This window comes from Cinclus cinclus, chromosome 7 (genome assembly GCF_963662255.1).
Source record: "Cinclus cinclus chromosome 7, bCinCin1.1, whole genome shotgun sequence".
Taxonomy (NCBI): domain Eukaryota; kingdom Metazoa; phylum Chordata; class Aves; order Passeriformes; family Cinclidae; genus Cinclus; species Cinclus cinclus.
The window spans coordinates 10,090,304-10,106,903 of record NC_085052.1 but is presented as its reverse complement, the minus strand read 5'-3'; the positions used below and the strand labels follow the sequence as shown (position 1 = coordinate 10,106,903).

Here is a 16,600-nt window from a genome sequence, read left to right as displayed (position 1 = left end):
TGGAAAAATAGTATGTGGGAAACCTAGAGGGAAAAATACCGACCCAAATTCAGCATTTTCCATAATTTTCCAACACAGAGTCACAGGACTGGGGACTTTGGCTCATGATAAACAGTAAAGAGCTACAACTGCCCTCAAATTAGGAGAGGCTGGATGAAGTAGGGAAGCAAATACAAATATTCGGCATACAAAGAGCTCAAGATATGCTGATCTTGATGAAGAAAACTTTCCCACAGAAAGGTGTCCTAACATTGCTTCAAACAACCTTTATTATCAAATTCTGCCAAAGCAGAATCACTGCAAGCAAAGGCACCTTTCCCTTAGGCCTTTACAGGTCCTTCCCAATGGCCTTAAGAAAGCCTTAATCACCTGAGCCACCTGCCATCATTTTATGGATTGCCCAGGCCTTTTGCTGCAGTAAAAGCAAGCTTGCAAATGCCTTTTCAAAGGCATACTTTATGTTTCTAAAGTTTCTCTATCCCAGAAGGTCTCAACAAGGTCTGAACAAATCTATAGAAGGTAGCAAACTAAAATAAAAAGAACAGGAATGAGAGGGAAGAGGCAGATGCAACCACAGCACCAGGGAATAGGCTTAATCCTGTTGTCTCTTCTAGATTTAAGAAACCAAGAAACATGGTATTGTATAATAAGGTAAGTGTCAAAAACATGGAGTTCTACAATTACCAAGCTATCAAAAGCTGGGAAATCCCACTGCCCTGAAAGGCAGACTGAAACACAGCTTTGTTTTTCTGAACTGAATTTTTAAAATGTCATACATTACAGTCAGTCATCTCCCTCTCTCCCATTTGTTGTAGGGGATTCATTTCAAAACACTTCCTTGCTTCAAATCATGCCTGTCATTACAATCCCAAAGCACCTAGGCTGCACATGCACTATCCCTTAAAAGCAGTGATTTCTGGGGTGGAAAGACATCAGCTGTATATAATGGAAATAGCTATCTATTGCCTACCTCCTCCCTAAACCTTATGAACAGATCTCCCTATTCCCCTTTGCTCTGCAGCATCTGAGACTTGGCATGGTGTCAGCTGGCAGTGCCACTTCAGATCCAGCTCCCCTGTGTCCCCTCTACATCCAGTGCTATGGATTCAGAATGGATGTTGCGCTTGTGTGCCCCAGCTCTGAATTTTCCCAAGAGAACAAGTTTCTCTCCATGGCCTCCAACTTTCTTCTGCAGCTTTGACTCCCAGCCATGCCTGCCCCCTGTGCTGTCCTGCCCACATTGTACCTGGTGGCAATACTGGCAATGCTGCCACTGCCGCTGTATTTCCGTGCCCGGCTCAGTCTCCGCGTGGGCTTTGGGTCCTGTAGCCCAGGGCTTGGAACTGAGGGGAAGGTCGAGGCATAGCCGTGTTCACACTCTGCAAGAGAATCAACAGGCAAGGCATTAAAAACAAAAACAAAAACAAACAAACAAAAAATAAGAAAGAAAGAAAAACAAAAAGGAGAAAGAAGAAAAATAAAGATGAAATAAAATAAAATTAATAAAATAAAATAAAATAGTCAGCAGGCAGGCCTCACCACTAACCCACTGGCCTAGCTGGGGAGGCCCTTAACCACAACAGCTCAGGGAAATGACTGAGGATATATTCACAGGGAAGTGGACTGGGAGCTGGAGAAAAGGGAGGAAGGAAATTATAAAGTCTCTGCCAACCCTGGAGGAAGGACACCACCACTCAAGCATTGAAAATATAAAACAACCCCACAACAGTCCAGAGAGTGCCTCATCTGTCCCCTCCTGCCCAACCTATCTGAACCAGGCAAACCAGATGTATTTCACTGAGCCACTGACGTCTCTGCTGAGCCAGAGCCACCCACCACCATCCCTCCTGCCCAGTGGAAAACTTTCACACCGATCCCCCCTTTTTCTCCCAGAAACCACATCCACGTCAATCTCCCCCACTATGCAAAAACCTTCCACCTCAACCCACCACCTCCAGGAGGACTCATCAGCCCTGTGGTTCATCCAAACCCTCACTGTTGGGCATTTACCACCATTCCGCCGCAAACACTGGCTCTGATCTCTTCTCCGGGGTCACTGTCTCCCCTGGGGGGTCTGATCCCAGACCCGTTCCCCTCACGGAGGGCACCCATGCTCCCCCCATTACCTCTCTCCCTTCGCTCCAGATACTCGGCCGCCTCCAGCAGCCGCTGGATGTTGATCATCTGGACCTGCTCCATGGCCGGGGGGCTCCGCAGCCCCGGGCCGCCCTCCGCCCCCACGCTCCCGGCTTCCCCGCTGGACACGGGGGCGGCTGCGGTGGGATCGCCGTCTCTGCCCAGTGCCCGGGCCTCGTCACACCGTCCCGGGGCCGGCTCTCCTGGGAGGGCGAGGGGCGCCAGGGGAACACGCGAGGAAATGCCGGAGGAAGGAGCCGCTCCGGGATGCTCCCTCCGGGGAGCGGCAAGCGTTTATTGCTGCCCCAGCCCCGTCCCCGGCGCCAGGCCGGGCGCTGTCCCCGCGGCCGGCCCGGATGCGCTGTCCCCGCGCCGGGCCCTGCCGGGATCCCAGCCGCGGCCCCTCGGCCCGGCAGCCCCGCGGCGGGACCGGCCCCTCCGGCCGCCGCCCCGCCCGCCGCCTCGCAGCACTTTGTTTACCTCTGCCCGGCGCTCCCGGGCGGGCGGAGCGGAGCCGAGCGGAGCGGGGCGGGCTGGGAAATGCAGTTCCCGGGAGCACCGAGGCACCGCCGGAGAGCGTCGGGGGCAGCGACACACGCACGACCCTCCCGGGGCAATGGATGTGTGTCCCCACGCCTGAGGTGATGGCTCCGTGCCCACCCAGACCCCGAGGTGGTGGTGGCGGTCGGGTCACAGAATCACAGAGTGGGAGGGTCAACCTCCCCGCTCAAGCACAGAGCACAGTGTGCCGGACTGCATCCAGATGGCTCTGGAGTATCTCCAGAGAGACATTCCACAACCTCTCTGGGCGATCTGCACCAGGGCTCAGTTCCTCATATTCAGGTGGGACTTCTGCGTATCAGTTCCTGCCCGTTGCCACTTGTCCCATTGCCGGGCACCACCGAAAAGATCCTAGTCGAACCTCTGACATCTCCCTTCAAACAGACAGACATCTCTTCACGAGGCTGAACAGGCCCAGCTCCCTCAGCCTTTCCTCCTAAGAGACATGCTCCAGTCCCTGATCAACTTTGTAGCCGTCCAGCGCACCTGCTCCAGGAGCTCCGTGTCTCCCTTGAAGGGAGAAGCCCAGAACTGGACACAGCGCTCCAGGCGAGGGCTCCACGCCAACCCACATGGAACTGGCAGGGCTGTGGCAAGGATAGAGCAGAGGGGTTACGAAAGACAAAGCCACAGAGTGGAAACTTTCCACATCTCACCTTTGGAGATGTAACTAAAAAAAAAAATGTGCCAGGAATTCCCAGCTGGAGTGACTGATACATTGTTTTTCATGGGAGGCTGAGGAGCAAGACCCATTTTCCAAAGCGCACAGATGACTTCAGAGCACAGACAAAAGATACCACAGACAGCAAACTCACTGTACTTGAAGTAGCACGTTAAGAAGACACAACAGTGGCCATCTCAACATTTTAACAAATGCTGTCCACACCTTTCAGTATGATCATTCTTTTCAGAATTTTAATAATATATTTACATCTTGATTTTCACACAGGTACTAACCCTTGGATCACTTTTATCACCCTGAATTTTACCAACTTCAGCATTAGCTGGAACGGAGCTTAAAAACCTGATAACATAGAATTGTATTATACCAGTCTCTAAAATATTTGACTTACTCAAAAAGGATGCACTCAGAGAATATTCATAGTAAATATCTGAATCTCCAACTGACTCTGACTTAGAAACCCTCCAAAGACTGTTTTGTAGTTCTGACTGGGGTTATTTTCTGAACCTTTAGGCCATGACTGGTTACATTTGCAATCATTCTTCCATCACAATGGGAGACAGAAAAGCACCTTGAAGGAAAAAACATCCAAAAAAAGCAGAGATTCTCAGTCAATGGCTGATGTCTGGTAACAAGGGCTTTAGGCAGCACATGAAGTATCAGGAGACTCTAATGGAGTTGCAACAGTTGGCAGCACTCAACTAGAGAAGACCTGAAAAAAGTAGATTCAGGGTAGCTAACTTTTGTCTGCACACAATTTGCTGATTCACCATTTCTGAGGTTTCTTCACAAAACTGCAGGCTTGCAGCTGATGGAGGTAAAAATAATACCACTGTTCAGTTCTTAGAGCTTTGCACCTCTGAATCTCTATGGGTTGATTTGTTTTGTTTCTCTTAAGGTGAGACAACTGAAAAATAAAGGAAGCTGGGACACCTCCAGGGACATCCCTTCCTCATTCTGGGAAAGCCTGTCCCTTGCTCAGACAAGACAGTCTCCACTCACACGCCTACACCCAGCCAGACCACAGCACGTGTAAACACTGGCTTTTGTCTGGGGGAGAACTCAGGGAACAAAGTATTCTCTCTCCCCACCTCTTATTTTTACACTGGAAACTGCCCATAAAGGAGACTGTTAAAAGAATATGGAAAATTGCAAGTCCGAGCAGTCTCAAGGACTCATAAGATCTTGGATTAGAGAAAAGGACACAGGTGCACAGACTTCTCCACAACAGTGAGGTTAACACAAGAGCACTTCTGGGCTCAAACTGTGCTTCCTTAAACTTACTTCCAAAACCAGAGAACCATTTGCCTCTCAGGATTAGCAATACTAAACATTAAAAAACCCAAACCCCACAACTCCAACCCCCCCAACTCATGATGAAGCCCCAAAATCACTGCAAAACAGTGCCCTTGTGAGCATCCACTGCCACTAGCTCTTCTGATGGCACACTGGGAGATATGTAGTGCCACTCAAGGGATTAAATAGGGAAAGCCATGGCAGGAAAATGAAGGGGTAGGTTAGGAGCATATCAGAGTATCAGACTCATGAAGGTAAAGTTCAAGATACAAAACAAGAGAGGATGAAGGAGGGGGACCCTGATACACATTGTGAATTAAATCCCTGGAATGAAGTAACTGCAGGATCAGTTTTGAGTGAAATAATGTAGGATAAGCTCTTGCATTTACACTTCAGCTCAGCTTCCAAGTCTTTGTTTCTGAAGTAAACAATGTACAATTAGAAAAAAAAAGTCTGTGTGGAACAAAGACAAATTTGGGAATAAACTGTGGGACATTTCCCCAAAGAAGGAGCCCTAGAGAAGAGGTAAATCAACTATGGAGCCACAGCAGATCTGTAAAATCTTGCATTTGCCATCCCAAGTACTTGTGTGGGCAGGTCAGGCTGCAAAATGCCATAGTGTGACAGAAACAAAAGTGGGTGGAAAGTAAATAGCACGAAGATGCCCAATGCCATTCAACTGCTGATCAAATGGCCCCCAAAGTCAGATTTTGAATGTGGTTGAGCAATCCACAGGCAACATTGGGGAGGGGCTATGGGAAGAGTACTTTAGGGGAGAATGAGATCATTTAATTTAGTGGCTCCGAATGATCTGTAAGTACAGTTTTCTGATTATAAGTGCTTGCTGCTTGGCATCCCTTCTGGCAGCTGTGATTCACTTTCATTGTGTGTTCTGCTGCTTCACCCTTTAGAAAGGGGCTTTTTACATTTTATTAAATGGCACTTCGGCAACCCTCCATTTCCAGCCTTAATAATGGATTTGTTAATCTCCCTGATAGCCTTTCCCTCCTTCTTAGCAATAATTTAAATATCCAAGAAGAAATCTGCAGTGCAGAAATAAGTTAATATTTACATCTGAAATGCTGCTGTACTATTTTCATCAAGTACAACAGATGTGATCTGTTTTTTATCAACATCACCATCACTTGCACTAAACTAGCAACTTCCATCAGGGAAATTTTCTAAGAGCTTTCCGAAAGTAATGTTTTAAGCTTCTCAAACCGAAATTACTTTAGCTATTTTCTTTCCACTCGGCAGGAAGGGAAACTGAGGTGTAAGCAGCATAATTGCTCACATGAAGACACACCCTAAATCAGAGGTGGAACAGGAACACGTCTCACAAATCAAGATGCCCAGCCCTCTGCTTTGAACACAAACCTTAGAAATAACACAATGCTTTGCAACGTGGAAGTATTTTTCAATAAGGGCAATCCCTTTGGCTAAGCTGCCTTGTTTTTCATTCTGTGTTTGGCTTTTGCTAAAATCCTCCTTTCCCCAACCATTTGCATTTTCTGGGAGGAGCATCAAGATGGCAACAGTCATAAGCACTTTCTTTACCCACCTTCACACAAACCCTCCAAACTCTTAATATTGTCTTCAAATCCTTAAAATCTAACATTTGTGCAATTAAAGCATGAACAGAGATCCCTAGCAGGAACCATTTTCTGACACTTTCAAAAATGTGAAAAGATTTAGTGATTCCCCAGATTTCTGGGAACAGCAGATCCATACCACTCCTGTTTCTCTAGTGAGGGGAACAATATCTGAACAACATGTCAGCACACACTGTAACAAACAGGTCTCTATTTTTGTAGTCATGACTGTAATAGCTCAGTATTGCAGGACACACAGCAGCAGACTGGAGAACAACCCAAGTCCCACCTGCACAACTCCCTTCCAAGGCTTGTAATTCCTTCACTGAGGGACCTACAAGTGCCTGTAGGACATGGCCTCATTTCTCATCTGGGAGCTTCATTCTTTCACAAGGCATCAGATAATCCATTTCAGCACTCCCACTGGTATTTGGAACTCATCCATCACTGAGGACAGACATTTCTCAAAACCAAACGAACCTCTGGGATATCCAAGAGTTTGAACAGCAATAAAGTGCACACTCTGATTCAAAGACTGAGCTCTGCCAGACAATAAGGTAAAAGCCACAGATCTATTGGCTCTTTGGGCCACTTGCTCCTTCTCTCCAGGAGATGTGCTCTGTTTTCAGACCTGTGCTGTGCCCAAATTTATACTGAGTCAGTGACTTACTCTGTGACTTTGATTAAGTCACTTAACTGGTCCAGCTGCAAAATCAAGAGTAATTCCCATTAGAAAAAATATACAGTCCTTCAGCTAAATAACAAGAAGGTAGGGCTCTTCAGCCTGCAGCAGAAGGTGCTTCTATGCTGGCTCTCAGGATGCTCTGCTGACAAGGGATATGGTCGGTTGTCAGCAGCGCTTCTGGCACAGTCCATGTTTTTACCTCTGCCCTATCATTTCTCCTGCTGTGGCTTCCTTCTGAATTCTATGCTGAGATCCAAACAGCATGAGTCAAAATCCCCCAACCTGGAAGTGGCTAACACATGAATCACTGTGGCCAGGTCACGAACAAGGAGGAATGAAAGGGGTTTACTGTGAGTTGGATAAAAAAATATATAAATAAAGGGTCCCACACTGCTCTACAGATCACATCACCGTAAGATCCAAGACCATCTACACTGACCTTGAACCACATGTTCAGCCCTCATTGATAAAATGGGAGCTGCACACAGACCAAAGGCAGTCTCAGCTTCTTCTGCCCTCCACTAATTACAGGTTTCTGACACTTCTTTGGTTTGTCAGAAAAAGACCCTAAACAGCACATAAACAATGGAAGGAGCCACATGATGAAGATACTTTTAACTCATCCCCAAGGCTCAGTTGTCCTCTCCCTCAGAGAGAATTATTCAGGAGCAAAGGACAAATCTAAGATCACCCATTTGCTATTCCTGGTCAGAAGTTCAATAAACATAGCCAGCAACTGAAGAAGATCCAGCTGTCTCCTGTGAGGGGCCATGGTCCCCTGTCCTATGCATGCACACCTCTATTAGACTTGTGAACTTGTCACCCTTGTTACAAAGACTTGATTGCCTTCATGCTTTTGGAAGAGGATATGGCAACACAGGTCTGTATCTGTAGTGAGATCAGAATGTATTACACACCATGCCTATTACAGATAAGTCATCGTATCTGAAGGATTCATCACATGTTTGTGCAACTCCTACTGACAAAAACACAAGTCCACACACACACAGGGGATGCCTGACACGTACTAAACCTCAGCTGAGTTCACTCCTTTAAAAACATCTTCCAAATTCCAGCATTTCAGCTGCTACAGATTTTCATCCATACTTATTCATGAAGTGGCATTTGCAGAGGTTACAGATATATCAACAGAGCTGCCCTCAGCACAACTCTCATTTCTGAAAATAGCCACTGTAACTTTCTTCATGTGAGGTTTCTATTTCCTTGGATACCAAGCTTAAATTTCTAGAAACAGGTCATTTGGAAACCTGTACATGTCAGTTAGCAAGGTGTGTTGGGATTGGGTTTTGTGGTCTCACCATGAGAACTGCAGAAAGAAGGTAGGCAGCACAGCTATTCACTCCCAGAGGCTCAATTGGAAAAATAATTCATTTATATTTCAGTAGCTAAAATACTCCAGCTTACCCAAGGAGTCTGATAAGAAGATTCTAACCTTCCCTGTCACTGCACTGTAACACAGGCAATTTTTATTCTAATATTTTACAATATAAGTGAATACTATAAGGGGGGGGGGCTGAGAGGCCACTCCTGAACATTGTCTCCCCCTGCCATAGCCCTGACAGTACCTCCTACCCTGCTCCACGGCTCTCTGCCCTGTGGTTCTGTTTCCACACCACACAGCCAACCCATGGCCCCTCTGCTATTACTTATGACTACAACATTAGGATGTGGGAATCTATAAATGCAAATCATAATCAACTCCATATTTCTGCCTGAGCTTCAGGCAGGTAGGAAACTCCTGCCTTATCTGAAAGTCCCAGCCTAGACATGGACGGCTCTGCTGTCTGCCTCACACCACTGACCTGCAGACAAGGGTAGGTGTGTTTTGGATAAAACACTCCTTGCAGTTACTCCTCTATCACCAGAAGGTGTGACATGCACATGTGGGATATCCAAGCCTTTGGATCCAAAAGAAAAGAGGTTGTGTCCACCTCTCAGGGGGTCCCTCTACCAAACATCATCTGCTCCTGCTGAGGACAGTGTTTTGAGAAGGTGAATAACCTGGCACAGCCACCAAAGGCTTGGAAGAATGAATGAGGACACTGACTGTGGTTTATCAGAAACCATAAAACTACGAGGAAAACCACTTGAGCTCTCAGACCCATAATAGCCCTTCCTTAAATTCCTTCCCTTGGCTACTGAAACACTTCAGCTTCCATACCACTGTGATGCTGATCCCAACCAGCATCTTCGTGCTTTACCCAGCTCTGTCCCTCTCACCCATCCCGGCCAGGAAGAGACAAACATCTACCTGTCACCTCTATTTTTTAAGACTCTGTTTCCTTGGGGCAGGGCACTGTCACTCCCCTGCATATACAGCACCTGGCACAACAGGGCTGTGACTCAGCCACCTTCCTGATGGGAGTAACACCAAAATAGCTCATTACAGCCCTGTGTAACACCGTGGTCAAATGACCTGGGCATCCTGCAGGAAGCAGGCAAGCACCACGTCTGACTGCAACCAATCCTGACAGTCTCCATCACCAAACTTTTTTGAGCTGGGCTCCCCTATTATTGCTAATTGTGAGTTCAGAGGCTGTAATGAGGAGTGACCAGCCATTAGCAACATCTCTGCCAGGCTGCCAGCACTGAGGAATGACCCCTGTCCTGGCAGATGAAAGGGCACAGCCTTCTCTTGGTGCAATAACCTGAGCTCCGCATGCAAATCCCTTCCCAGAAACGAGATGTATATGCATTAGGATATAACCCTCCTGCTTCTGCAGCTGTTCCTTAGTTTAGATAGGGCCAGTAATGCTCAGAGATTGTTTTCCAATCCCAGCAGCATTTTTCTTTGTTTGGGAGCAACACGTAAAAGCTGCCTGGTTTATGACAGTCACGTTCTGAACAGCATGTTCACCAGCTGAACCTTTGGTTAAATAGGACTTTTCACCCTAAAATGTCCTGATTGCACATTGAAATATTGAAAGGTTTTCCAGAATTGCCTAATAAAAGTGATGATTTTCAACATTATGACCTCAACAATTACGAGTGAAAGCTTCAGTGAAAACAAGTGCACAGGAATAGAGTTGTTAAGATGCAAACGCCTCTTTTAAAAATCTAGCAATAAAAAATCCTGTATCCCACTGTCCTACTCATTTGCCAGTTCCAAACAAGAAACCACATAAAATGATGCATTTTTAAATGGAGCATATAAAAGATCAGATACTATTCATCTCAACGGCAAGGAAAATTCTATCTCCCCTTACCCCAAAAAAACCCACGATTTTGACAGTTCCTCTTCACAACATAAGCGCTTGTTGAGAAAAAAACAAACCTAAACCAGCGGTCTCACACTCAATTTCCAAAACAGGGGTGCTGCTGTTTTCAAATGCAAACCCAATTCTTGCTGGTATCTCCTGTCATTTTCCTGCTCGCAGCTGCTGCTCGCGGTGCAGCTCAGCTCCTCAGACGCTTGGCTTTGCAGATTCATTACGAAACAACAATTAGCACACGAGAAAAAAAAAATCCAACCCCAATATTAACTCAACTTTCAAAAACAGAAGCAGCCTGGATTAGTTCCGGGCGAGCAAAGAGCAAGGGCTTTTGGCTGCAGCTTTAGCGGCAGAGCAGCTCCTCCACAGTGGGATCCCTTTCCCTGGAAGCCTGCGTACACGCAGCTTTTCCCGCAGAACAAGGGCACCCTATATCGTCACCTGCACCTATAGCTGCTATAGGGGATGAACGGCGAGGAGAGGGTGATGGTGCGATGGAGACGCGGCGAGGGACTCGCTGATCCCTTTGTAAAGTTAAACGGAAAACAAACCGCAGCACATGCTCCGAGGATGAAAAAAAAGGGGGGGGGGGTGGGGGTGGAACGTCAAACATGAACCGAGGAGGGCAGAGAAAAGGGGGGGGAGGGTAAAAAAAAAGTAGAAAATTTTAAAAAATTAAAATAAAGGCTAAAACAAAGAGTAACAGAGAAACCCGAGAAAAACAAGGGCAAAGCGGCGGTGGCGGAGCGGAGCCCAGGGCTCCAGGCGAGGTTCGCATGTGACACCCCCGGGCTCGCAGGAGCCCCCGGCCCGAGCCCCCCCCCGGCCGAGCCCCCGGCCCCGCGCCCCCCCCCCCCCCCCGGCCCGCTCGGCAACGCGTGACGTCACACGGGGGACCCCGGCGCCGCGCATTGGCGGAGCGGTACGCGCGGCCCCGCCCCCGGCAGGCGGCGGCCAATGAGCGCGGCGCGCTGGCTCCATGTGCGAACCATGTGTCCGCCCGCGGGGCGGGGCGCGCCGGGCGCAGCGCCGCTGGAGTGCGCTCCGCCACTGCGCGGGGTCCGCGGCCGCGCTCCGCCGCGGGCCACGGCCGCCCCTTTGTTCCCAAAGCGCTTCTGCCTTGCGGAGCCGCCGTCCCTCGAAGCTCGCGTGCCCGCTCGGGAGACAGCTCCGCGGGGGAAAGCCGCGGGCTACGCGCACCCTCCGCGCCCGCGGAGCAGGAGGCTAGCGGCGCGGCTGGCCACCGCCCCGCACCGGACGCTCGCCCTGCCCTGCCCTGCTCTGCCCTGCCCTCTCCTCCCCGCCGGCTACCTGGCGAGCGCTGCCACTTGCCTACGTGACTCTGCCCATGCCCCGGCGGGGGGAGCGGGGACGTGTCATCGCCTCCTCCCCCGCCGCTCCGGCTCCGCCACCAGCTCTGGCTCCGCGCGAGGCCCGCTGCCCCCCCCTCCTCCCCCGGTCCCTCTCGGTGTCCCTCCGAGCCCGCTCTCCCGAGAACCGAAGACGCGCGAACCCCCCCTCCGCAACTCCCCGCGTCGTCCCGCTCCATTCTCCATCCCAAACTTTCCCCCCGGGCCCGGTCTCCCCAGAGGCGGCGGGGGTCGCACGCACGCCTCTGCCGCGGGGGGTGCAGGCCGGCCCCGGCGCCCTTTGTCACTGCGTCGCCGGCCCCTGCAGCCAGCCGAAAGTTTAGGTTATTTTTCTTACTCCCCTTGACCGCCCCGCGGTCACGCACACGCGCGGCCACGGCCGCCAGCCCGCACTTACTTTTATTCTCCTTCTCGATCCGCTCCAGGTAGCTGGCGGCCTCCAGGAGCACCTGCACGTTGTAGAGGAAGGTGTCCATGCCCGCCGCGGGGCTCGTGTTGCAGATGTCCCCGAGGGGGCACCGGGCCCCGCCGGCTGCCCCCTCGCTCCGCGTCTCTCTCCGCGGCCGGCCGCGCTTCCCCATGCCCCACCGCCTCCCCGTGCGACGCTGCGTCCGTCCGTCCGTCCGTCTGGCAGCGAGCCCCGCGGCCGCCGCGGTCCCAGCGCCGCCGCCGCCCGCCCCGCCGCCGTGTCGCCCCACGGGCCGCCGCCGTCCCGCCCCCCCCGCGCCCCGGCGGGGCGGCCCGGCCCGGCCGCGCCTGCGGAGTGCGAGCGCCGGCGGCTGCGCGGGGGGGGGGCGGCGGGGCAGGGCCGGGCTTGTCCCGGGGCTGGGGGTACCGCCGGGTCGGCGCTCGGCAGCCCCGGGATATGTTACAGCTCCGCAGCGGGGAACAACCCCTTGGAAAGGGGCGCCGGCGCTGGTGGCACCGCGACCCCGGAGATGGTGGCATTGGTGGTGCCAGTGTTAGCGGCGGGGGCTCAGCTGCACCCGCCCCCAGGACACAGAGGCACAGCCAGGCCTGTCCTGCCCCTTGTCGCCCCGTGTCACCTCCCGCCACCGCCCGAGGATCCGTCCCTGATCAGGGACCCAGCATGACAGACGGGCTGGGGAGCCCGTGCTGCTCCCAGCCCTGGGGGCGATGGGGCCAGCGCTGCAGGCACAGCCCCGCACTCCAAAGGGGCACCTCGGCATGAAGCACCAGGGCTTTAATGTCAAATGACTCCTCCTCTATTAAGTAGTGCCCCCCAGAAAGCTCTCTCCGGGTTCAGACTCTAAAAGCAATTATTTTTTTTTCCCCCCAAAGTAAATCGAAGGCGGAGAGAAGCACTGAATGCACCAGCCTCCCTCACCCCCTCCCATATCCATCCCTGCAGACCTGGGGTCAGGTCGGGCACACTACAGCTTGTTGTCCCCCAGTTTTCCAGTCGGGGAGGTAAGAAATAGCATTGGTGCCCAGAGGAGAGAGTGCAGGATCTGATCCGGACTGAGAAGGGCAGCGATTTGCACTTCCAGGAGTCATTTGCAATCTCGGGTCCGTGAATTTTGAGGGGTAGGCAGAGTGGACTCTACTAGCACCAGGCTGGCAGCAAGTGACCTCCAACACCCTCCTGGTTCCCCTTCCTCCCGTGACGGCAACACCTGAAACACGGTGCTACGTTTGCAATACAAAATCCCGCTCCTGCCCGGCCAGTCGGGTTGGTCTGGTTCCACTGAGGAGCCCTGTGGGAGCGGCTGGGGAGAAGCATCGCCCCGGAGATGTGCTGGGGCGTGGGGACCTGCTCACACCTGGCTGCCGTGGGGCTCCGTGGGTCTCGCCGGGCTCACCGGCCTCCCGGGGACCGGGACTGGCTGAAGAGCAGAGAAGAGGGGTCGTGGTGGCGTTTGGGAGCATTAGTAAGTGTTAATTGGTGCCTGGAACCTGCAGCATCACGGGGACCTGAATCACCTGAGAGGGGACGGCGTCCCAGACTGCAGGGCATGCAATGAAATCCCCGCGGTTCCCAAGTGCCGGGGGCCAGAAGCTATTTTTGGGAAGCGTGGCTGCAAGATTTCATCGGTCACATGCCCTTCCCACTGCACACGCCGGGGCTGGGCCAGCTCCCCGCGCCGTGTGGCTCAACACAGCTTCTCCCGTGGCCATATGGCACCTCCTCCGTGCCGGCACTACCACATGCTGCCACATCAACAATGCCACGACTTGTCCCATCACTGCATTTGGCAGCCCAGAACGCGCTGATGTAGGGGGGAGGGCACCAGGCATCATCTAGATTGAGCTGTGGCCTGAAGAAGAGTGGAGAAGAAGGCAGAGGCTGGTGTGCTGGGAGTGGAACGGGACAGAACGTCGCTGCCAGGTTCAGGTGTGCTCAGCACCCGCAGGCGGCTGGCCATCCCTGAGAGCAAGATTGCAGCTGGGAAAGCAAGGGCTGACCAGAGCGGAGGTGGAGGTGGGAGGCAGGCTGAGCCACAGGGTACAACCAGACAAGTGAAAGTCTCAGAATGTACTTGGCTTTTATTAACTCCTAGCTGAGATAAGGCATGATTCCTGCTTTACAAGCGTGCATGGGAGAATAGTCCCATTAAAACATCAGTCAGAAAGTCTCTGGCTTTCTAATTGTGCAGGGATTGACCTGGTGGTCTGACTACTCTAATCAGCAGCCACTGGAGACCTGGACACAAGCAGATGTCCAGTTTGGCTGGATACTGAGGGCACCTCTCTGCTGGCTCACCATCGGGCAGAAGGCTTTCCATGACCTCACCTTAAAGTACAAGAGGTCATTGCTGAAAGCACACCAAAGGCAGCCAGCATCGACTGCTTGAAAATCAGATAGTTTAAAAATCTCAGCCCCTCTCCCAGAAGATGAGGATATATTTGGCCCTCCAGAGTCCATACTGTAGATCTTGTGCCTAATGGCAGCATCCTCTGTTACCTACTGCATTTCTTGATCCTCTTTGTGCACCTGCACAACACTTCTCTAGCAATTTTTTGAATGCTTTGTATGAATTGGTAGTGATTCAGCCATCAATAGCAGGTACCACTTTTCCCAGTGTGACATCCCATGTTTGAAGCCAGAATAATCATAATTTTGATCCCTTTCCCTTCTAGCTAAGTTCCAGGATCATTTCCCTTTAAAGGCACTTCCACAGAGAAAAGTATTCCTGAGGGAATGGTCTAAGGGCAGTCATTCCAAGGGAATATTGGCTCAAGAGGAATGGAGGCTTTATGGCATGTGGGGTGTGGGGCACAAAAAAAAAAAAAGGGTAGGCAGTGGAAAGCACACAGAATCATAGAGGCAACGCAGAAGGAGTGATAAGGGAAGAAGTTCTGCAGTTTGCCATCTCTGTACATCCGGCAGCCATGGTCCAGCACCCTCATCCACTGCAGCCTTCTAAATAGAGACAGTTAAGGGCATGCTCTCTTTTATTTTCCTTCTCTTGTACTGTGTTCAACCTTTGAGCTCATCCTGGAGTCTCACTGTCACTTTTTTCTCTGTAAGGCAATGGGGAAGCTGCTTCTTGGACAGAAGTGGAAGATCTGAGTGCAGCCCCCATGGGCCCATAGAAATGGGAGTTGGGGTGAGATGGGGTGAGCCACTGGCTCAGCCCTGCCACCCACACCGTTGGCACAGACCCTGCTTCCAGGCATGTGGCCAAGGCAGTGCTCACAGCGTAGGAGATCCCTGGACCTTTTATCAGCAGCCTGTGGCTGCAGGCTGCCCTCAGTACAGCGTGGCACAGTGCAGGGAGCATGGCCCAGGGGTGCAGAGGTTGGGTGCCCACAGAGATGTTGTCAAATTCACACCTGTAGAAAGTGGGGAAAATATCCACCCCATCATTTGAGGATTGGGTTAGATAAGAGGTAAGATTGCTGGAGTGCTTTATTTTGTGCTGCTGCATAACATAGCAAGGTGTGGGTTTAGGTGCAAAGCTGCCAGGTGATGTGAGATGCTAGGAGAAACCCCTGGGGTAGACAGTGAGCATCCCTTCCCCTGTGCCATGGGAATCATCTCATGTATGTGTGGGGTGAACAGAGGAAAACAGAGCTAGTGCTCTGAGCATGAATTGTAAGTCCCCTTTGGTGGGTGTATTTTGACCTTGTTCTGGTGGTATCACACAGAGCAGCTGTTTCCCAAATTGCAGGTGTTATCCATTCAGTTTGTTCCAGTGGCAGCACCAGTGTAAATCACCCCCCTGGACAGACTTGGCAGGGTTCTGAGGGGGTTTTAAGGAGGGGGGGGGGGGGCTAAGACAACCCTGGATTTTGGTCTGCAAAACTCCTGTGAGCACGTGCTGTCTCTCCTTTCAGGCTAATCCCAGTGTAATCCTTTTATAAAATTTCACCTGCCTTTAAAAGTCTGCTGCAGTCCTTTTTGAAGGACTAACTCATTTCCCCAGTGATAGCTGTGCTGCCTGTCTGCCATAGGCAGGCATTTCTTGCTGCACAAGAGTGATACTAAGATATTGAAAAATTGTTTGGAGGTTTGTTTTTTTTTAATTGACACAGTTGTAGAGGTGGTGATGGGCTAGAGCTGGTCTGGAGCAGCTGTACCCTGGAAGGGGAGAAGATCTCTCATGGAAACCTGGTTGACCTCTAAAACCTTGATTTTGCTGTTGGACCAGGAAGTTTTCAGTGTAACTGGCATCACTCATTATGGTCAGCCAAGTGCCCCAGCCCAATGGCGAGTACAGGAACTGCCCCTGTCCCTGCCCAAGCATGATTTAATTGGGGTGCAGAAATCTGCCTGCACAGAGAGACACACAGAGACCAGTGAAATCTCATATCTCTTCTTTCACTAGTCAATAATTAATACATGTAGCTCTCCCCTGGAGCACCGGCTCCAGGCTGTCCTGCCAGGCTCCCGACTGCCACCTGCTATTGCTGCCTCTTGTCCCTTGTCCCAAGGCGTGATTTACAGCAGGGCCACACATCCTTCTGTGGGGCTGGTAGATGTTTGCAGCCAAGGGCTCAATGTCCTCAGGGATGCTGTCAGGGCCTGACTCTCACTTGGTCAGACCCAGAGTGAGTGGATGTATTCAGCCCTGTTATGA

At 51.4% G+C, this 16,600-nt stretch overlaps 1 protein-coding gene across 6 annotated transcripts in view; it reads right to left on the bottom strand.

The window, feature by feature from the left end:
- MXI1 (MAX interactor 1, dimerization protein) overlaps positions 1-12,163 on the bottom strand; it is a 56,526-nt gene extending 44,363 nt beyond the window's left edge. For 5 of the 6 annotated variants that reach the window (XR_009933361.1, XR_009933362.1, XM_062496798.1 and 2 more), the window contains exons 1-2: positions 11,953-12,163; positions 1,247-1,379 (exon numbers count right to left, since the gene is read on the bottom strand). Coding sequence is in view for 4 of the 6 variants with exons in the window: in XM_062496798.1 (XP_062352782.1) it covers positions 1,247-1,379; positions 11,953-12,136 (317 nt within the window). In the remaining 2 variants the exon portion in view is untranslated. Of the gene's footprint in view, positions 1-1,246; positions 1,380-2,126; positions 2,383-11,952 lie in introns of those variants that run through there. The other variant, XM_062496802.1, reaches the window with a different exon arrangement.
- Positions 12,164-16,600: the final 4,437 nt, after the last annotated feature.